The 23,749-nt window shown below is 34.6% G+C and overlaps 1 protein-coding gene across 5 annotated transcripts in view; it reads left to right on the forward strand.

Moving 5' to 3' along the window:
* Nucleotides 1-23,749, forward strand: part of CSMD1 (CUB and Sushi multiple domains 1) — a 1,093,278-nt gene that overhangs the window by 966,067 nt on the left and 103,462 nt on the right. For all 5 annotated transcript variants that reach the window (XM_027640975.1, XM_027640976.1, XM_027640977.1 and 2 more), the window contains 5 exons: nucleotides 5,507-5,695; nucleotides 12,476-12,653; nucleotides 14,055-14,200; nucleotides 15,260-15,340; nucleotides 15,498-15,611. In XM_027640975.1, coding sequence (XP_027496776.1) covers nucleotides 5,507-5,695; nucleotides 12,476-12,653; nucleotides 14,055-14,200; nucleotides 15,260-15,340; nucleotides 15,498-15,611 — 708 coding nt within the window. The remainder of the gene's footprint in view (nucleotides 1-5,506; nucleotides 5,696-12,475; nucleotides 12,654-14,054; nucleotides 14,201-15,259; nucleotides 15,341-15,497; nucleotides 15,612-23,749) is intronic.

Raw genomic sequence — 23,749 nt, forward strand, 5'->3', positions numbered from 1 at the left:
CCATATATAGAAAACTAAGAATATATTTTTAGTCCAATTGGTGCTCACACCATCACTTTTACCATTTCTGTAGAAATGAATTTGTAAAGCAAAGCAGTTGGAGCTGAGCACCTGACAAACAAGTAGATGTTTTCTCAGACTTCTACTTTATCCCATTTTAGGATGTCCTCATATACTATAATTGGGAAAAAAATCCAATGTTTTTCTAATAGTGAACTTAATTTAATTTACCCTTAAAAAAAAAGAGGAGTCGGTAAAAAGAATCCATAGTTGCAGTCACATTTCCCAAACCCATTCTAGCTGTCTTAGTGAATGTGTTGCACATTAGGAAGTGCCCACAAAATTGCATAACTTAATCTGATTTTTTTAATGTACTTAAATTTACATTAAAACGGATTTAGGATTAAATTAGGGACTATTTTTCATATGTTACAAATATTGCCATTTCTACTAACTAGAGTATAATAAGTAATGGCATTAAGGTAGCAGACTTTTTTTGCCAGGTAGATGTCTTTTTTATATACATAGCAATCTAAAAATAAAGGGAGGTGGTGATGGCTATGCTTATTAAATAAAACTTGCATTTTATTAAAAAAAGTGAAGTTTTCTAGAGATCTTTTTGATAACCCCTCATCTCAAGGGAAAGCAAAGAATATGAATATTGTAGAGTGAATGATGGAATTAATAACGCTATTTCACAGTTTTTCTACTGATTTTTGGAAGACAGAAAAATGCTTAAGAGATTGAGGCTTAATATAGTCTGGGATTTTACTGTGAGCACACTATTTTCTGGAGGAAGAAAAGTGTATGCACACTGAGAACGGTAAAATATTTTCTACCCATGCTTTCAGGGAGCTAGTGCTGCTCCTTAAGTACAGGATTTGAATATATAACCTAAGGTTATAGAGGTACTGTGTATTTCTTAATGCAGTAAAAAGCTTTGTCTCCTTAGCAGAACCCTAGGGAAATTACAGCTCTGAGTACCATTGCCAGTCAGGTCCTTATTGTTGATATTTTCATGTTTTCTTATCCCTTCAGCTTTGCAATTGCAATACATAGAGAATGGTGGGTATTCCATAATGCTCAAGATGGATTACTGAATTTCTGTGTGTTGTGCAAACTTTTGTTTCTCTTTCTGCAAGAAGGAAGTTCATACTGATTGCCTGTTGAACTATTGGAAACAGTTAGAATACATTTTATTATATATTATTTTTATTTTTCATAAGATGATAAGGACTTTAAAAATTCTTGATTTTTTAAATATTAATATTTAATTGCACTTTTTCTAGTGTTCAAGTAAATATTATCCTGTTTAATTAAAAAACAGAAGCATTGTTAGGGGTGTTGTGGTTTTACCATCTATGTAAAGCAGCAAAGAGAGAACGCAACCACAAATACCCAGAAGAACATTTCTATATCACATTTGACTGGTAATCTTGAATTTCTGGGACTCTCATATCTGTCAAATCTCAGTATCTGAAATATAGACAGTTTAGGTACACTGGGTCTGAGGGGAAGAAGAAAAGTCATAGAAGTTTGATTGGCAAGCCAAGTTATACTAGGTCAGAAGAAATACATAGTCTAATGCTTCATAAAATGTATTTGTGGGGTTTAATCCCTGTCCATATTACTAATGTTACCTCAGTTTTTAATATTTCTGGAATATCTTTTTTCCCCACATCTTTCCATTTAGAACTAGAGCTTCTTCAAGAGAAGTAGAATATATGTTTGATTTGTGTTATTTTTACTAGTTCCTATTATTGGAACTCTAAGAGTATTTTCAATCTGAATTTCAATATAGGATAAAGCTGAATATGAGGTAAAAATCCTACTCACATATATTTAGAGAGCAACATGTTCTAGAAAATATACAGAAAAAAGTTCAGAGTAAGTTCCTTTCTTCCAAAAACACACTCATGCACATGCAAAACATGATTTAAACATGATTAATCTGATAACCTTTATCTAGAAAACAGAGGATTATGATGGAGCTTCTGAGTTATAGGAATCATGGAATGAAAAGGAGATTGTTGAAAAATTGTTCTATTTCTGAAATGGTTTCAGATGATTCCTAAGGAAGGAATATTAATGAAAATAAAATATGATCTTTTGAGGGGCTCATAGCAAATTATTTTCTAACTCATTAAGCGATGTTTCGTGACACTAGTCCTGAGTCATGACATTTGGAAAGATTACGTTCTTTGGCGCCTATAGCAATAAACTGAGGTTCCAGGTTGCAAGTCCTATCCTGGGTTGCAGCAAATTGCATCCTAGGCTTTCATAGAAAAAGGCATGGCCAGCAGGTCAGGGGAGGTGATTCTCTCTTTCTACTTCACTCTTTTGAGACCCCACCTGGAGTACTGTGTCCAGCTCTTGTGCTAAAAGTACAAGAAAGGCACAGCCCTGTAAAAGTGGGTCCAGAGAAGGGCTACAAAAATAATCACAGGGCTAGAGCCCCATGGAAAAGGCAGAGAGTTGGGGTTGCTCAGCCTGGAAAAGGAAAGGTTCCAGGGAGTCCTTATTGTGGCCTTTCAATACGTAAAAGGGTCATGTAAGAAGAATGGAGAGACACTTTTTACCAAGGATTTAATGACAAAAGGCAACAGTTTTAAATCAAAAAAGAGTAGATTTAGGTTGGACATAAAGAAGAAATATTTTAAGATGAGGGCGGTGAGACACTGGAAGAGCAAAGGCTGTGGATGCCCCATCCTCAGAGGTTTTCAAAAACAGGTTGGATGGGGGTTTTAGGAAACTGTTCTACTGAAATATGTCCATGCCCATGGAAAAGGGGTTAGAACTACATCATCTTTAAAGGTCCCATCCAATTCAACCCGTGCTAGGCTAGTCTACTTTGAGAAGTGGATTTTTTTATTTTCTGTACTTATATACACCATGACACTGGAGGAATGTACAATAAGCCTAAATGAAAGTTTTAAGTGAGCTAATTGGGAGCTTTCCTAGCATTTGAGCAATTGCATGCTTAATTCTGTGCTAATACCAATTGTTTCCATGTTTAAGTGTTACAGAAGTATGTGGTACTTGAAAAGCCAGTAAGTCACCCTAGTGTTTATGTAAGATGAAAAATACATTTTAATCATAAAAATAGGATAGCAGGGGATCAATTACATTTCTTTTGTGATTTACACTCTTTTCTTATGAGTGGAAAATATACTGTGCAAAGAAATGACAAATGTCTATATGAGATAATTTTAAAATTCAAGATAATTTTAAAATTCATACCAGCATTGGAATGAAATCTTTTTCTCAAATTTCCTTTACATTGGACTTCTTTTCAGACTCTTGATAGAGTTTTTGTCTGCTGTGAAATAGTATCTCAATTTTTAAAGCTCAACACCGAACAAGTCTTTGGACATGACACTCATAAAAAGAGCTTTCTTTTGTAAGGTATGACAATAAGGATTTGCTGGTAATATTTGATAGTCATGATTGAATAATTAATTGCTATGTTAAATCAGGTGTCATTTAATATATCGAAAGAAAAGAATATAATTCATATTTATATTAAAGCTATATAACATACTCCCTGAGTGGCCTGTAAATCATGATATCATAGTCTGATGGATCACCCGATCAATAGTTTCTGAGTCATCTATAGGATTTATACCAGAAAACACATGTAGAGTATCTTAACATTTTACATCTTATTTTTTAAAATAACAAATAACAAAACGCACAACTATTCTCTGTGTGAGTGCTTTCACCCCTAACTGACTGACCTTCAAATTTATGGTGATCTGCTTTAGGCATTCTTACTAAAACAAACACCAGAACAACCTCCAAAATTTTCTTTATGTGTTTTATTTTCCTTACTTAAAATAGGCAAAAAACATATGCATCTCTGTAAACAGTAGTTGGAATTTTAAATCTAGACTTTATTTTTTTTTTATTTGCTATCCAAAGGACTGCAAAGGATACTGTGCAAATTAAAGGGATAGAGAGGAGATGATGCTCTTTCAAGATTTCCTCTCTCACCTGAGTGGTTCCTGTGTTATCTTCTTATGTAGATCAGAGAGATAGTGTTTTTTTCTGAAAATAATTTTTAATACTCTCTTAAAAATTCTGAGACTGTGTTTAGTACTTTTAAAATGTAAACTATGAATACTATAATGCAACAAGTTAACCAATAAGGAATGGTGCTTTTTATGTGTATTCATCTCCTCAAAAGATTGTACAAAGCTTAAAAGTTCCAGTATTTATTGTAATCATTCCAAAACACTCCTCTTGTAACTGTTGTGCAATGTAGTGCTGCACCTTTTCAAAAAAATCTGTGAGATCCTCTGACCCTCCAGAATAATCTTCAGTTCTATTTGTAATATAATTTGCTATATAGACTTTTATATAGTTTAATATATCAGTCTTAATATGTCCTGTACTCTTAAATAATCTTTCTAATACTCTATTTTGTATAAAAATTTTGATAATAATGATATTATCTGTAGTACTACTATAAAAATAATGAGAGTTGGAGTAATAATAGCATTAAAAATTAATTAGCCATTACTAGATTTAGCATAAAAATTTAATGAACCACAGTTTAGACAGAATAAGCCTTTTTGCATTTCTTTTCCAGCAGCAATTAATTTCTATTCTTAAATTTAGAATTTATTTTCTAATTTTTTTGTTATTTGGGGAGTCTGATTTATTGGAGGATTTCAGAATATTTGGGGTACCTCCACATCTCTTCTGACTTTGTAATTTTACAAACACTGGAGTCTGGATTCACTGGCAAAGTTAGGGAAAAGAAGAAGATTTTATGAAAATAAATCTTCTCATTATTGCATAGAATGACTGTAATCATCAATGACTAAAAAACCTAATGAGAGTTGCTGTACTTCAGTGAAGCAATTAAGTACAAACTTCACTGTAAGTAAGCACTTATGCATATCCAAGTTATATGTTTAGTTTAATCTTGTTGAATTGACTTGTTTAAATAATCTAGTTGACAATAATAACTATATACTTCTAGGATTTTCATTGCACTGATTTTTATGAATTAAATATGTTTCATTGAATAATATTTTGAAGTCTTTGAAAACATAGAACCAAACATCAAATTTGATAAATCACTGAAGCAATTTTTTGTATAGAGTTGTATCTAAAAGGAATATTTCCTTTGGTAGATATCTGTAATTTTTTTAGACCTTTAAGAAGCCCTGTTTCTTTATAGTCATTAATTCTTTTAATTTTTTTGGTCAGGTGATTTTTTTTTTGCATAGTTTAATATATATTAAAAAATCCAGTGTATTGTAAAAATCTTGTATTTCATAAAATTTAAGGAATTAATGACTTTTATGTCACGTACTAGAATATTTCTGTATGGTCCCAATGGATGATTTCTTTCTTGTTGTGTACTAATCACTATGTTATTGGAGCTTGGCCTTTCAGTGTTTACCTATTATTGAATGGATTACAGAATTTATATTAATGTGTACTTCCTGTGCTGAGAGCTGATTAAGCAATAAAAAGTATTTCTGTTCTCTTCCAGCTTATGAGTTACAGAACTGCCCTGATCCTCCTCCTTTTTTGAATGGATATATAGTCAACACAGATTACAGTGTGGGTCAGTCTGTATCATTTGAGTGCTACCCTGGATATGTTTTGAGGGGTCAGCCTGTTCTCACATGTCAACATGGAATCAACAGAAATTGGAACTATCATTTTCCCAGATGTGAAGGTAACTTTCTAATACTACCTTTGTTTCAGGACTCACAGTACTTTCTGATTTTTGTTTAATTGTTTGTGTACGTGTATATAATGCAGATTTGCTGAAGGTAGTCATTGTGTAGAGCAGAAGTGGTGTCACATACAATTAACCAGTTAAGAACATATAAAATAGATTGAAATAAATGGTTTCCATCATAACAAGAGGCTAATGGTGCTACAGGTTTACATTGCAGAATGTATGTTCAGTATATTTGACACTGATACTGAAAGATGGGACAGAAGCTTCTCTACAATAAACACCTGATAGACCTTAGGTTAGTCAAACCAGAAAACCTGTGAGAAATTCAAGAGAGATTTAACTGAGCTACAGGTATAAGCCATGAAAAAACTGTAGAGGAAGGGTCAGTCATTCTGTTTCAGGACAGACTGCTAGAGACTAGAAAGAAATTTTCCACTGGGACAGGCTAACAGTGTTTTCCAATTTGAGTTCTTCTCTGCATTCTTATTAGACAAGGGCTAAGTATTGTCAGAAGGAAAAACTACACTAGATGTCAAAAGGTTTGCTTAGACACTGCAATTTCCTGCTTCCCAAATGAGTATTTTAATACTGTGAATAATAATGAAATTATTTTCTTATTATTCCTGAACAGCTTAACTATACTGCTCTGCAGCATGAACATATGTTTTGTCCATGTACTTGGGAATGGACATTTGTATTATTTCATGTTGTCATTTAAATCCAATGTTGCAAGAATACGTAACATTTAAGTTCTAGTTCCATAATAAAGAAAATACCATAAACTTCTCAGAAAATTAATACAGTAAATACATAAAGGAGGTTGAAAGTATTGCAAATTATAGTATTGAGAGTTTTTACTTTTGAATTAAAGGAGATTTTTATTGCCAAGCACTTTTACTGTTTTACATTTATGATTATATGAAGGTAAAAGTACTAAAAGTGATATTTCCAGTGTTGAATGGTATTAGAAAATTTCTATCCTGTGAGAGAATGTGTAACTTCCATCCAATCAGTGGGTACATTTACTGTTCAATGATTATCAAGGTGTGGTTGCAGTTCCCATATCTTCCATTTCTTCTTGGATTTTAATCTGTGCATCAGTACAGCTGGAAGAAATTTTGCAAAAATATAGGTAAGGAGGAATGTATGAAAATAATTTAAAACCTCTTTTGGAATATTAATTTCTCTTTTAGGGGGAATAATACGTAAAATGAAACAGCAGCATAAGAAACTAATACAATTATTAAATAACTATATTATTTTAGCAAAGTATAGTTGAAATTGTGTTGTGAAACATCTTATGAGCCTTGTGCAACTCCATTAGTCCATACTATAATAGGCATTATAGGCATTTCTTATAAAACCATACCTCCCAAATGAAAAAGACTGGAGAGGCATGAGAAAATGTAGTTCTTTGTGACAGTACAGCCAATGCATTCTTTAGAGACATGCAATGTCATAATGCATTACATCTTTCTCAAAGTGATTGGTTATAACTCATAAGGATTTTTTTAATGTTTCTTTCTTCCAACACTTTTATTACAGGCATTTTTAGATTAAAAATGTGAACTATCATATCCTATATCTTTTAATTAAAAGATTTTGTAACATTCCCTTTAAGTTATGTGCCTATATTGCTCTGAAATATTCTAAGACCACCAATCTCCTTCTGTTGACTCTTACAGCTAATTTCTGTAATTATTTTAGAGAATTCATTCAGCCTAAAACATGGGCTTAGGTATTCCAGTTATGTGCTTTTTTTACCCCCCAAGGATGTTGTTTTTCAGTGTTTCCTGAATTAGAAGGTAAAAGCATAGGAGGATTGGAAACTTCAATTTTGGTACATAAGACCTTATACTGAATTTGATCCACAGCTTCATGTGACTTTTTAATTAGAAATTATTGCACTTTTAAATATTTTTCCATTTATTGAATGAATTAATATATAATTGATTTTGAGTTCTAAAAAAAATGAAGATGAGGAGGTACTATTTCATGAAGATACTTTCATTCAAAGTCAATTGGGTTATGGAGTCAACTTTATCAATATTTTGGAAGACAATACAAAGTTATTCATGCTAAAACTGCACTATAAACGAATGTGAAGTATTTTTCCTCATGTTAAACATACAGTAAAGTTTTACAATATCTTTTAAAGAATGATATAAAAGTGTAAAGAATGATGAGAGAATATTGTCAGCATGTTCCATATACAATACAATACAATACTAGTGTGACAAGAACAATTAGAGGTATAAACAAAAGATCAAGCAAGCAAAGGGACTAACTTGTCTGGAAATAATGATGCCGCTTTCAAAAATTGTGGGGAAAAAAGATAAATCTTAAGAGCATGAGGAAGATAGGGAATCAAATAACTTCTGTGCAATCTTGTATAGCAGATATGAACATGATTTACTTTACTAAATGAAAATATTAATGTATTTAGTCCTAAGTCTTGCTGATTGATGATACAGGTTTTTAATGCTCATTATAGTATCTTCTGATGGTCAGCTACAATATACCTTAATATCTTGCATTATAATAGAGAAAGAAAATACCTTAAAGGACATAAAAATATAAGACAACAGGTTTTTCTCTTGTCCCATTAAGGCTGGCCTACGTTCTGCACTCCTTGAATAAAGACACTTCAGATATCAAATAAATATTCTCCCTATATCCTTTTATTTTACTAATTAAAATTAATTTTAACAAAAAATAATTTCTGAGATGCACTTTGAAATGTTTATCAGTGGAAAGACATTATTTTGTGTCTGCTCTTAGAAATCTAGGTATAATCTCTGTTCTCTTTGAAAATTGTTTTCACACTTGCTATGTTTTATATTGGTTCACTGAGTGTTGTTTTTAGTGTTAGTAATTTTTCTTGTTATATTTTATTATTTATTACTATCTCTTTATGATTAAAATATTGACATTTGATGTAATCCTACCGATGTCTTAACAAAATAAATATGGAACATTTAACTTTCACAGCACATATTTTTGGAATCCTTTCTATAGTGGTAAGTCAGAAATGAGAAGAATAAAATGTATAAATTAAAGTTAGAGAATGGATAAGAAATGTAACCATTATGTCATTCACATTTGAGGAATAATCTTCTAGCCTCCTCACTTGATAAGAAATTGAATCAATAGCAAAAGTCATTCTTTTTTATTATCTTGACCTCTCATAAAGCTCTCTGATTCTTTTATGTCATGAAATTAATGGACTTTCTTCAGGTTTAATAAGCTGCTTCACCTTTTCCTAATCAAATAAATGCTTTGCAGTATTTCTGTGGTTTTGGAACATGTGGAGAGGTTAATTTCTTTTCCTGAACCAAAGAAAGAGAATCAGCTTCCCAGAGTCTTTACTGGCATGCATTGCAACACTTCAGCATTCACTTCAGTAGGAAGCCTGTGAAACTTTGTGTTCAGATGCTTCCATGCAGACTTTTTTTTACTAACTGTTTTTAGGATTCATTGGAAACCTACACAAGATTCAACACTTCTTGGTTTTATATAAATCATACTTCCTCTTCCTTTCTTCCTAATCCCAGGTTAAGCTTTGTGGGACAGATGCCTTTGCCTGATTTTGATTTCTTCTACAGCAGTTTTGTGGTGATGTGTCTGCAATGACTTATTGTTCCTCTTTTCTCACTAATAAAGCCATGAAGGAAAGTTGTCAGCTAAAGAAAGATTATCTTAAAAAAATCCCTATAATGATTTAATAATTTTTTTAGTAATTTTAAAATTTTAAAATACTATTTACAGAAGAATAGCAGAATTGTGATAGAATATAGACCTGCATATTTTACAACTAAAGTATTTCAATTAAAAAAATTAATATTCAGTAAGGTTAGCAGTAATCTGTATATGATGCATCTTTATAGACATTACAAACACAAAATGGCACTTCCAGTTATTTTAACTATATGTGACATTTATAGATAGGTTAAGTAGGAACATGAGATTGGCTCTAAGTTGTTAAAAGAAATTTTAAGTATCTCAGATATTTCTATTATATGACACATTATACATGTTTCTAAAATTACATCTATTTATCGCTTGATTTTTTTAATCTTTTTTAGGAATGCTGCTATTTTGCATAGGAATAATTGAGAAAAAAATGCTATACCTCTCATTTTCAATCATAGATTGTTTCTAATTAAAACTAGTATTCAATTAAACTGTGGGCGAGATTACTGACATTTCTCTAGAGTTACTGACATTTCTCTAATTCAGAATGTACATTTGTCCTGGTTCCTTTGCATATGAATCCTACCTTCCAAACCTACCCACAGTCATCTACATCTATTCCACACATCTGAGGCCTGAGTGCTTGTATCTCTATTGTATGTGCAGTTGTGTACATTTATAGTTATGATTCTGACTAAACAGCGGGATTGTGGTTTGACTGATCATGAAGAGTTTTCTGTCTCTCAGGTAGCTTTGTGGAAAATTCATTTTTGTACATTAAAGCTCCATCTAGCACTGCTGAAAGTATTGTTATGACATATAAATATTTTTCCTATAAGGAAAGTAAATGGTTACAAAGTCCCTGATTATTGGAGTATGGCAGTGGGGATGAGAGAGAAATCAATGAAAAAATGAAATAATTTTTATAACTATGGCCAGTATTCTTAGTAGTTTGGATCAAAAACTTTGTACAGAAGATTATACATGCTTATGAAGGTTGAGAAAAACAAGATCTGGTTTACTAAAGATATACTATTTTAATTTAATTAATTGGAAAAAATGCATGCTTCTATGCACGATGTAAGGCTGCTTATACTCACAAGCCTTTCTAAAGTATTTTCATCCCCATATAGATTTCCACTGATTCTTTCTAAATCATGGCACTGGAAGTCAGCTATCCTTACTGACCTAAGCCAAACAATTACACATATACCTATCATGGCTCAGCTTCACGAACGAAGATTTGGGAAGGACTCTACCCACATTTGCTACAAGCAGGCTGGTGGCTAAAGAAGCCAATGCAAGATAGACAAGTCCAGTTGCAAAAGGCACAGCAGAAAGATTCCTCGGCAAGGCACGATTCTTTCTGCGTTGTCTTTTCTCTTCGATGTTGATCCTGTGTGCATTCTCAAAGGAAGCAGCAATGCTATGGATTATGTGTCTCCAGACCTCCCAGTTGGAGGCCAGAGTAGACCAGCGATGAAAATCAACGTGGCCAAGGCTGAGATGTTGCTTCAGGGAGTCCTTGTGTCTCCTCTTCGGGGCTCCTCTCATGCAGCAGCCAGTGACAAGTTCACCATAGAGCACGATCTTAGGGAGGCGGTGGTCCTTCATCCTTGAGATGTGCCCTGCCCAACGCAGCTGTGTTCTCATCAACATGGCCTCAATACTCGCAACTGCTACCTTTTCTGAAACAGACATATTAGTCACATAATCTGATCAGTGGATGTTTAGGATTGTGCAGAGGCAGCGTTGATGGAAGCGTTCTAGGAGTCGCAGGTGGTGGCGGTAGATGACCCATGATTCAGAACCATATAAGAGAGTAGACAGCACAGTGGCTCTGTAAACACTGATCTTTGTACTTTTCTTCAAGTGTTTATTACACCATACTCTTTTATGGAGTTTCCCGAAAGCACTGTATGCCTTTGTTAACCTGTTGTCTATCTCCCCGTCAATCTTACCATGATGATGATTAGTTAGTACTGATATGGATGAAGAAAGTGAAGTGGTTAAAGGCTCCTTAACCTGTCTTATAAATCTGTTGATTATTAAAAAGATTCCTCCCGAATAGTCTATTTATCAACTGGTCAAATGACTCTTCTACCTGAATGGTATAGCAGCTTTAAAGCATACAGGAAACGTGGCATCATTCTGCATTTTTCATTCCTTCTTCCTTTTTCCCTTTTCCGTTTTCCTTTTTACTTTTTCCTTTTTTTTTCTTCTATTTTTTTTTCTTTTCCATCACTTGTTGAAAGTTGAAAAAGAAATAAAGAGGGTCTGAAGGAGAGTCATAGGAACCTTGACAATAATAACAAGCTTTATGGTAAGAGCTAATGAGAAAAGTTCTAGAGCAAGACTGAGTGCACATAAAGGAGATTAAGATCCCACTCTAATGAGTGAGACACATTAATTTGCAGTAATGGCCATATGTCTACTCAGATACGTTCATGCATCCATAACCACTCAATTCTTCCAAACTGAGTCAAAAGAGAGCACTTTATTACATATTTGCTACCCTTGACTACAGATTTGATTCAGCAAGTGTGCACTAATTCGTGCCTCTATGTCCATTTTACTTGTCATAAGTATAATTACCATGAAATTTGAAAGTGAATTACCGTTAAACACAACTCGAACCTGTCATAAATAAAGTATAATGGTTCTGGAGTAGTGAAAGATTAGCCTTTTTTTTCTTTTTTGAGAATTGTGTTCCAGTTTGGTTAACATTTAGTTGTGTGGAAAGACGCAAGACTTGTTTGCTTATTAGTTTCTTAATTGTGAATACAAGCAAAAGGTTCCCCTTTTGTGTACTGACTTAGTTTCAAAAATTGTATAGAAACATTATTCCCAGTAGATTTTGATGGATTTTAAAAAATGAAATCTAAGACACCGGGATAAATTATTTCTTAGGAATGTCACTATTTTCTGTCTCTGAAAAACAATGAAGGAAAATGTTGGCATTAATACTTAGATTGTCTTGTCTTGTGAGCTTTTAGATTCTGATAGCATTTTGATATTGCATTTGTAATATAAAAAATATTTTCTCCTACTAATTTTTTTCATTTGTTTTCTTTTCAGCTCCTTGTGGCTATAATGTAACTGCTCAGAATGGTACAGTTTATTCCCCAGGATTTCCAGATGAATACCCAAATTCCAAAGACTGTACTTGGTTAATAATTGTACCTCCAGGCCATGGGATTTATATCAACTTTACCTTACTCCAAACTGAACCTGTGAATGACTACATTGCAGTTTGGTATGCAATTTTTCAAAATAGAATTGATTTTTTTTCTGATTGATCTCACTCTCTCAAGCTACAGCTTTTCTTAGTATTGCTCTTTATGTTGGCATGTGTGCTGAAAAATAGCATAAAACAAGTTGTAAAATTATATGGAAAAAAATATTATTTATCACTATCTGAACTCATTTAAGAATATTGTTCCAAAAGCCCTTTGAAACTCAAACTCAGTTATCAATCAGCTCTTGTTTGACCTCTCTCTTTTCTGAGTTGAGGCCGTGTTAGGTCAAAGTGGTGTAATAATCTGCACTATGTTCAACTACATGTTCCATGAACATATCAGGCAATATATGCTAGTTATATCAAAACTTTTTGACATCTTTGGATATTAACTAATTTAGATATTAAGATTTTCTTAAATTTTCTTAATATTTCAATATGGTTGATAGGCACACTCTTTAACTTTTCTAACCCAGGATTTCAGGCCTTGTACCTCCATGTCTTTAAGCTTCATATTGTACATTACCTTTTTCTGACCTTGTATTTCTTTCTACCCAAACCCATCCCAGCTTGTGACCTCGACTGAAGGAAGAGGTCTCAGGGCTGTCTAAATGCTTGCATAAGAAGAATAGGCATAGATAATGCTGAATATGTTAGACACCTTCTCTGTCTAATCCTGGTTCTTACCCCACTTAAGGTGCAAAGTGACTTATTTCTCATATATGCTACAGAGAGTTCAGCAAAAGGACAGTTTGCACAGAATATAGGATTTAACTCATTCGTGTGTGAGTCAGCTGCTCCCATCTCCCAGCTACTTCGCTATTCCTAGACCTAGTGATGAATTTTTTTCAGACAGTTTACAGAGATGCATTACTGTTTCTGAACTGCCGTTGGGCTACCTCTGGTATTTCCATCACCTATAAACCCAAGCCTAAAATGCATCATAGGTTGCCCTCTTTGGCATCTTTAGGATTAATTTAAAAGGTAAGAGTAACTTGAAATTTCCACAACTCTGTATGTATCAGTCATGAGTTGAAGACTTGTAGGATTTGGGTCAAAAATGTTAGAAATATAACAACATTACAAGAGTTTTCTAGATTTTTTGGGGGGAGGGGGCTTTGGTTGATGTGTACATGAGAATTTTTGATGAGAACACACACTGAAATTTCAGTCAACAACTAAATTTCTTCCCCGTGTAAATACAAAAACTATTGCAAAGCTTCCAGTCTCTCAAAAAATATAATCCTTTTAAGATGGAAAGAGTATTCTGTGTTACTAAAAATAAAAAGAAAAGAAAATTAAATCATAAAAAAAAAATTGTTATAAAAATTTAACCTGCTCTCCAGAAAAAAGAGACTGTTAATTTAAATGCTAAGAACAGTGGTTCTTCAGCTAACTTTTTTATGTTTCACTTCCTAGGGATGGTCCTGACCATAATTCTCCTCAGCTAGGAGTTTTCAGTGGGAACACAGCTCTGGAAACAGCTTATAGTTCCACCAATCAAGTCCTCCTCAAATTTCACAGTGATTTTTCAACAGGAGGATTCTTTGTCCTCAATTTTCATGGTTGGTTTGCTTTATAGACTTAAAATTTATTTACCACAGTCAATTAGTGATTTTTGAAAATATTTCTTAACTTTATGGTTTACTGATTTACCAGGATTCATGGATTTGCTATTTTTTTAAATAACAGTAAAAACTAGTTTTTAAAACCACTCATTAAATAATCTTAAGAATGTTAATTTGTGGCTTTGAATAAACTGTGTTCTATATTTAATGTTAATTGTCACTATCTAATATTAAGCTTTTACCTTTTTAATTACTTTGGCCTATTTATTAGTTAGCATTTAACATTCTCTAATAAAATTCTCCTCCAGCTGACCATGCCTAGGGCTTATGGTCAGAGAGATTTCTGGGATGCTATGATAGGACTGAACAACAGCTCTAAGACTGATATCCAGCAAAATACTTTGTTCAAATTTGCAAATTCTTACAGAATTGTTACTCAGTCTGAAATGGTTTTCTTGTCTGTGGTTTTCTCCTAAAGCACTTACCTGAGAAGCAAAAACTAAAGTGGATAGGACTATCAGGTTGTCCAGGAAATTAGTTCCATGAAGAGGAGAGTTTTTCTTCAGTATGTACACTCTGATCACAAACTTAAATTTTGTAGGCATTCTACTTCATTTAAATTTTTTAATCCAGAAATTTCTTTCTCAGCTAATGGTCACTTTCCTTATGAGATAGCGCACAATGTATTGAAACAAATTTGAAGAGTAGAGATTTTGCTTTAAAGAATCATATAATCATAGAATGGTTTAAATTTGAAGGGACATAATGATCATCTAGTTCCAACCCCCCTTTCATGGGTAGGAACATTTTCTACTAGACCAGGTTTCTCAAAACCTTATCCAGCCTGGACTTGTACACTTCCAGGGATCCACAATTTCTCTGGGCAACCTGTTCCACCCTCATACGATGTCATGACATTTAACTTGGAAAATGTTGTAACTGAGAGACTGTGAGGTTTAGTGGAGCTCTGTGAATTTGGGAAGTATGACTATGAAATGAATTTTCTGTAAAATAGTCCTTAACACATCAGTTTGTTTTTTTTACTTAAATTTGCAGCTTATCAGCTGAGGAAGTGCCAACCTCCACCCACAGTTCCACATGCAGATTTGTTTACAGAAGATGATGATTTTGAAATAGGTAAAAAAAATGGTATTTCTTTTTCTTTCTTCTGTTTTCATTTGAATTCTAAATAAACTAAGCTATTAATATATTTCATCTTCCACCTGAGATTTTGATATACTTCTGTTTGAAGGATTTTTGAGGTTTAACTTCTTTTTGTCAATAATTTTTCCAGGAGATTTTGTGAAGTACAGGTGCCATCCTGGTTTCACTCTTGTTGGACAAGATATATTAACCTGCAAACTGAATGCACAGTTGCAGTTTGAAGGATCCTCTCCATCTTGTGAAGGTAAATATATGCTTGCATGGTCTGTATATCATTAGTATGCATCCTACAGAAAGATTTTTAGGCACGGTCTTTTCATTAATGTTTAAAAGAAAATTTTCCATTTATTTCTTTAATATCTAAGCAGTGCACACATTGTCATATATTGGTCATTAAGAATATTGCACAGGCACATACATGCTTTAGAATCAAAAGAAAAGTGGTTTTAACTATTTAACTCCACCATTAATGAAACACTGATTTCTAAAAGTCATTTAACATATTTTATTTTGCTTCTTATCAAACCAAAGATTTCTTTTAACTCTTGAAGAATTTTAAAAAATATGAATTTAAATTAAGCTTTCAAATTGAAATGAGAATCTTTTCTGTTTTCTTTCAAAAATATAGTGACATAATATTTCAAACAAGGACCTAAAAAAACATGAATGATGTTTAGATATGTATTCATACAGCATTTTTTCATCTTCATGGAAAAGTTTATGTTGGAAATTTGTACTGTGTCCTCCAAATTTTGTTTTTCATCAGGTGTTCTTTGTTTTTTTCTTTGTTTTGCTTGGTTTTTAAATAGCGGATAAAAAAAGGTTTTGAAATGATGAAAAAGTGATCAAGAAAGCATTTGTAGAATTTTGTCCTAAAGTAACTCAAAATTTTTTTTGGAAAATAAAAGTTACTGATGAGATGCCATCATTAAAATTTTAAGGAATTCAAAAAGTGAACAGAAGTTTTAATACTCATATCATATTATCAAAACAATAGTTTTGATCTATTGTACATAATTATGGATGGAACATCTTCTATAGCATGAGGTAAAAACATCCATATGCTCAAGAGGTAATGTTGGAAACACAGCAATTATTGTGATGCTTTATTAAGAGCTGTTTATCTTCCTTCCTGTTACCCCTATTCTCTATTTCCATGATTTAAAAATTAATGAAGGATTCAATAGTACAAGCTATATTAGTTTATTATTGCCATATTTTATGCACCTATAAGAAATTTTTCCCCATGACCACCCATACCTGAGTAAAGTGGGAGTTTTTACCTCCCCTTTCTTAACCTCTGCATACAATTAGCTGGGATCTGTAATGGATTCAGAGGCAGGGACTCCATGTCTTTGTTTTTGATGAAAAAGAGTCATTATTCACTTCAGGACCCTCATAGAAAGATATTTCTGTATCTTTCTGATCAGATAACTCAATACTTATTAATTTTTTTCCTTTTCTTCAATCAATGTATTTCTCTGATCCAATTATATTTTAATAAGATGATTGTACTGAAAATCCAGACTTCAATTTTTAGTTGACAGTAACAGCAGTAAGTTAACTCTTGACTGTGTCAATTAGAGTGTCAATGAAAAATGAAAGCCTAAAGTAAACGGAACAATTATTGTAAAATCTACAGAGATATTAGGAACTTCTGAAAATGATTAGCCATCTATAAAACCCAGATTATTTCCAACAGTTCTTGCAGATACTGTGCAAACTCGTGGCTTTCTCTGACCATATTTGAAACATTGTTGACTGTGGTGGGTTGACCCTGGCTGGATGTCAGGTGACCACTAAAGCCACACTATCACTCCCCTCCTCAGCTGGACAAGGGAGATAAAATACAACAACAAGCTCGTGGGTCAAGATAAAAAGAGAGATCAGTCAACAACTATTGCCAAGGGTAAAACAGACTCAATTTGGGGAAAATTAATCAAGTTTATTACCAATCAAATCAGAGTAGGGTAACAAGAAAATAAAATCAAATCTTAAAAACACCTTCCCCCTACTTCTCCCCTCTTCCTAGGCTCAGCTTCACTCCTGATTTTCAGTACCTCCTCCCTGGCAGCAGCACAATGGAGCAGGGAATAGAGATTTTGGTCAATTCATCACACATTGTATCTGCTGATCTTTCCTCCTTAGGGGAACTGCTCAAACTCTTCCTCTGCTCTAGCATGGGAGTCCCTTTCATAGCAGAAAGCGCTCCATAAACTTCTCCAGTGTGAGTCCTTCCCATAGGCTGCCATTCTCCATGAACTGCTCCAGTGTGGGTGCCTTCCATGGGGCACAGTCGTTCAGGAACAGACTGCTCCAGTGTGGGTCCCCTGTGGGATCACAAGTCATGCTAGCAAACTTGCTCCAGCATGGGCTCTTCTCTCCATGGGGCACGTCTTGCCAGGAGTTTGCTCCAGGGCAGCTTCCCATAGGGTCTCAGCCTCCTTTGAGCATCCACTTGCTCCAGTCTGGAGTCCTACACAGGCTGCAGATGGTATCTGCAGCATTTCCAAAGAAGAGGAATGGAGCTTGTGAAGGGTCTAGAGAACAAGTCTTATGAAGAGTGGCTGAGGGAACTGGTGCTTAGCCTGAATAAAAGGAGAATGAGGGGACATCTTATTGCTTTCCACCTGAAAGGAGTAGTGAGGTGGGGGTCAGTCTCTGTTCCCAGGTAACAAGCAATAGGACAAGAGAAAATGCCTGAAATCGCACCATGGGAGGTTTAAGCTGGATATTGGGAAAAATTTCTTCACCAAAAGGCTTGCAAAGGATCGTAATGAGTTGCTTGGAGAAGTGACTGAATTATCATCTTTGGAGATATTTAAAAGATGTGTAGATGTGGCACTTAAGGATATGGTTTAGTGGTGGACTTGACAGTGTTAGGCTAATAGTGGTCTCAATTATTTTAGAAGTCTTTTTTAACCAAAACAATCTTATGATTCTATGAGCTCCACCATGGACCTTCTTGAGCTGCAGGGACACAGCCTGCCTCACAGTGGTCTTCATCACAAGCTGCAGAGGAATCTCTGCTCCATCACCTCCCCCTCCTTGGTATCTGCAGAGCTGTTTCTCTCACATATTCTTACTCCTCTCTTGTGCCTGCTGCTGTGTGGGACTTTTTTTTTTCCTTCTTAAATGTGGGATCACACAGATACTGCCACTGTAGCTGATAGACTTGGCCTTGGCCAGTGGCTAGTCCATCTTGGGAACTGGCTGGTCCCTATGTCTGTCAAACACAGGAAGCTCCTGACAGTTTCTGCCGGAAGTCACCCCTGCAACCCTCTCACTACCAAAACCTTTCCATGCAAACCCAGTACATAGATGAATACTAGCAGGTCTGTATTTCCCTCACAGATTTTGTGGATATTGTGAATTTCTTCCCTTTCTTGTATTTGTTACTTATTGTTATTCAAAATTACCCTTTGAATTAAAGTTACTAGAATTTTGTTATTCTATAACTTGTTTCTAATTGATTTTTAGGAACATCTTTAGTACGTATGTTGGGTTTTGGTTATTTTTTTCATTAAAAAGATTAAATAACACAGTTCTGTCTGAGGAGAATACCACCTATTAATGCTTTTTGGTCATGTGTTCTTCTAATGTGAATATACCAAAGGTTTGTTGGAAGAAGGACACCAAAAAATCTAATCTGATAACAAAAAAAAAGTGCCATCTGAGTGATTCAGAGACAGAAGACAGTACAATTGTAGGCATTTGAGTAAAGATTCTGGCACAGTTATTTTGGATAGACATAAGAGAGGAATTTCTTTAGATAAATTGTAATGCAACTGATTTCCTTTCTTCAGACAAGTTGTATCTTTAAATAAATGCAAGTTTCCTTTCTGGAAAATAGAATTACTTGGGTTTATTTCTATCCTAGCCTCTCCAGCATTACTATGGAGATAAGAGTTGAATTTAATTCCTATTTAATGATGAAACCCTGGCTTATACTTATGAAGATTTCTCCTGGATCATATAAAATATTGATAGATAATCTAAAAGTTGTGTTTTTAATGACCATCTTTATAGTGTTTACTTATAGATAAATCCTTGAAAGTACTCATGTTGCATTCTGAAAGCCTAAGTATCTGAAGGGGGGAAATATATATTTCTGAATCAGACCAAAAATTCCCTATACCACACAAAATACCCAGTGTTCCATCTCTAGCACTGGCCAGTAATGATTTTCTAGTGAAGGACAGAAGATCATTGCAAGCATGCAGTTAATTAAGGGCTCAATCCAACTGTAGCTAAGCCACTCTTAGGCTAGCAATGTTCTTTATATTTTAAATCCCATAAAGCTGTTTCTTCAGTGGAATTATTCAGTCCTATTTTGAACCCATGCAAATGCATTAAATCCACAGAGTTTTGTGCTAGCAGTTGCACAATTTATTTATGTAATATGTGAAGTAATTTCTCTGTCTGCTTTGAACTTAACACCTACTGTTTTCACTTCAAGTCCTCCAGTTCTTATGGAAAAAAAAACAGTAATAAGTTGTTCTCTATTCACCATATTTATGACAAGATTCTATAGACCAGAGGATATTTCGTACCTTTAATCGTTCTTGCCATCCTTCTCAATACCCTTTCCAATTCTATTTCTTTTCAGATGATGCAGTATGGAACTGTACTTGTACAACACTATTTGATCCTGATAGACTTGAAAAAAATTGCTACTTGCTATGGAATTTGCATATTGTATTTCGGGCTAATTTTTGGACTGTCTTCTTGTATTTCTGCACTTTACCCACTATTTACAATCTTTTACATAGTCCTTGTTTAAATCAGCTTCACATTTTTTAAAGATACCAGAAAACTTTCCATTTTCCTGAGCTGTGTCACTATATTTTAGTAGGCAATAAATATATTTATATGACAGAAGGCCAGGTTCTAGGATACTGTGCAAGTCTGACGACATATCTGACAGGCACGAAAAATGAGTCTCTGTGACCACTTCTACATCACTCTGAACGAACGACCACCAGAGCAGCTGTAATCACACCACACTGCAGCTTTCTTACAGCTCCCTTTCCCTTCCTATCTGGTCTACCCGAGGAGGGTCTTCCTCAAAATGCTTGGTGCCGTGATAACTTGCCAGGTGTTTTCTAATGTGTAGAACCCCAGGGACCCTACAGAACATGCTGTCATGAGTTTATGTTTGCCAGTAGTTGAACATTTGTGATTTCTGTTTATGCGCTCAAAGCCCCTGTTCTCATCCTGCCCTTATATCCTCTTGGGACAAATTCCTTTCATTTTGTAATTGCTGTTAGGGAAATGTAGAGTTGTAAATTAAAGCATGATGAACATTGTGACAGCAAGAAGTATTCCCATATTGGTCACAAAAATTGACATATTAGTAAAACAGATAATGGACATTTAGTATAAGGTAAAGGTCTCTAATATAATCTTTAAGCTGCTCAAACACTTAAGTCTGAAAGGTGGTGTGATAATATTGTCCTACTGTGGTGATGATATTTATGAATGAAAAGCAAAATCAAAGATGAAGACAACAGAAGTACTATTAGATGGTCAGGCCTTCCCCAAAAAACCTGAAACAGATTCCTTCAAAATCCAGTTAAAGTAATCTGTCTCTCAAAACTAGGATATGATGTGAGATATGCTGCAGAATTACTCTTCTCATGACACCACTCCACTGCCCATAGTTGCATGTGACTGTACAGCATATAGTTAGTATTTCCTGTTGTTCTTCTGTAAGCATTGTCTCATATATGAATCTATGCAAATTAACAAATTACAGTACTTGAAATTTACATGTGCAACAATATTATTAAAAATGAATGCAAAATAGATTACTTATGTCCTACAATATGCCTAAAAGTATTTTTTGGGTTTTTTTTAAAGTAATTATTCATGTTATCATTCCAAACTATTTTATAATAGCCATTTTTAAAATTCATGGGATATACTTATAAATAAATAATAATTAAATATATTGCGGCGCTCAACTGTCTAGTTCTGTTTTGCAGCTCAGATTTTCTTTATTGGTAAACTTCACAACAATTCCTAACATTCTAGAAGTGTAGGGAGTTGAGTCATCCTGTAATTTAACTGACAGAAGAGAGTATCTAATACAATACTGAAGAGTATAATGTTAACATGTTAATTGATTGACAAATAGAAGAAACAGGGTAATATTGTGGTGGGTTGACCTTGACTGGATGCCAGGTGCTCACCAAGCCACTCTGTCACTTCCCTCCTCAGCAAGAAGGGGGAAGAAAATACAAGGAATAAAAACTCGTAGGTCAAGATAAGGCAGTTTACTAAAGCAAAAATGAAAGTTCTCATGCACAAGCAAAGGAAAAAACCTAAATATTTTATTCTCTACTTTCCATCAGCAAGTGATGTCCAGACACTTCTCAGGAAGCAGGGCTTAGCATGTGTAGCTGTTGTAAATAATGAATGTCCCCCCTTCCTTCTCTTTCCTTTTAGCTTTCATTGCTGAGCAGATGTCATATTATACGGAATATCCCTTTGGTTGGTTTGGTTCAGCTGTCCTGGCTATGCCTTCTTCCAAGATCTTGCTCCGCCCCAGACTGCTGGGGGGATGTGAGCCGCTATGCTGGAGAGACAGGGATGATGCTGTGCCAGCCCTGCTCAGCAGTAGCCACAATTCTGATGTGTTAACAACACCTTGCTAACCACCAATACAGAGCATAGCACTGTGAGGGCTGCTATGGGGAAAACTAACTCCGTCTCAGCTAAACCAACACAAATATGTTTACCTCAACCAAAGCACCTTGTATTTAGCATACTCCATTTTTATCATCATTATCACGGCTGGGCTTCGCGAACGAAGATTTGGGAAGGGCTCTACCCACGTTTGTTGCAAGCACATTGGTGGCTAAAAAGGCCAATAGGAGATAGGCATGTCCGGTTGCAAAAGGCTAATCATGCTATAGGCAAGAGCTAATATTATAGAACAAAAAAGTCAAAATTGCAGGTTTTTGTTTTTACCTGTTGTATGGATGCTACCAAGAAAATAACACTGTGGAGTTTATTTTTATTCAAATTATAGATATTAGTTATTCATGTTATTAAAAAATGGATACTTGTTTTGTTTTACAAAGCAAGATGAAGCAGTCTCACTGTCTCAATATCTCAATTTTATGTCTTTAGCCATGTAAGTCTTATAAAATATTCAAGTGTAGCTTCCACCTAGAGATTGTTATGTAATCAGCAGCTAAGCTATACTGGGGGGGAGTTGGTGAGTAATTCCCTATTGTGCAGAAAAAGCCAGCAAAGGCTGCCAAGATGAACACTGTCAATTTGCCACATAACCGTCTGATACAGCCAGCTTCCCAGACTTCAGAGGAGCAATACACTGTCTGCCTTCCCCTGTCCCTGAACTACTCCAGAACTGCTGCACTCATAAGTCCCTGTGGTCTGTCTCCTATGAACGGCTGAGATTGGAAGGGACCTCTTGTCCAATCTTAGCTGTAGGAAGTGAATCTTGGCCATAGGAAGACTTAAAGCTATAGCTCATTGTGTAAGGAGATTTGGTCATTTCTGCTCTAGCACAAGAGAGATACTGAGCTATTTACAGGTTAGAAGGACATAAGGGTTTCAATTTTACTGAATGTTCTGCTCTAGGAATATGCTGGGTTTGTATCAGTGCTGCAGGGGAATATTCCATATCCCCTTTCATCCTTTGCATCACTATTTGCACTGATTTGTATTAGAAAGGTGTATTTTTTTTTAACGTGAGCAGTACTTCTTCCTTTTGAGAATTGTTTTGCTAGTAAGGTTCTAAAGTCCAGTAAGTGAATACAATAGGATATATGGAGGAAAGAATTTCTACAGCACTCCTGCACTGATCTCTTTCTTATGTTGTGTTCATGTGGTTATTTGTTCAAGGAAATTCTCTGACCTTTGAGCTACTGATTTTTAATATTAATCCACCAAAGAAATGTTTTTAATTACAAAGCAGCTTCATATTTTTGCTCAGTTATGAGAGAAGGGCATGAGGAAATATCTGCAAAAAGGTACATTTCCCCCTGTGATGAATAAATTAGTTTCAGATTCCTTCTTAAGATTCAGCTGTGAGGAATGAGAAAGCTGGGAGCAGTCTTTCTCTGTTATGGAAAACTTTTACCTGCTTTTGAAAAACATATATTTTTTTCAAACCTAGCAAATCAGCTATTTTCTTGTCACTTTCCCTCACTTTTAGTCTCTGGTGTCCTTTACAAGAAAAAATAAGTGATCTAAGAGCAAAGTAGGTGAAATAAAAAGGCAGGAAAAGTAATTTCTTTGGGTTTTTTATCCTCCCCCCCTACTCCTCCCAGTTTCCTATTCCTGTGTCTTTTTCTTTTTGCAGACCATTCTCACCAGTTTTCATCTGTAGCATTGCCACAGGTTTCTGAG

The sequence above is a fragment of the Corapipo altera genome, unplaced genomic scaffold (genome assembly GCF_003945725.1).
Source record: "Corapipo altera isolate COAL_440 unplaced genomic scaffold, ASM394572v1 46, whole genome shotgun sequence".
NCBI classification, from domain to species: Eukaryota; Metazoa; Chordata; class Aves; order Passeriformes; family Pipridae; genus Corapipo; species Corapipo altera.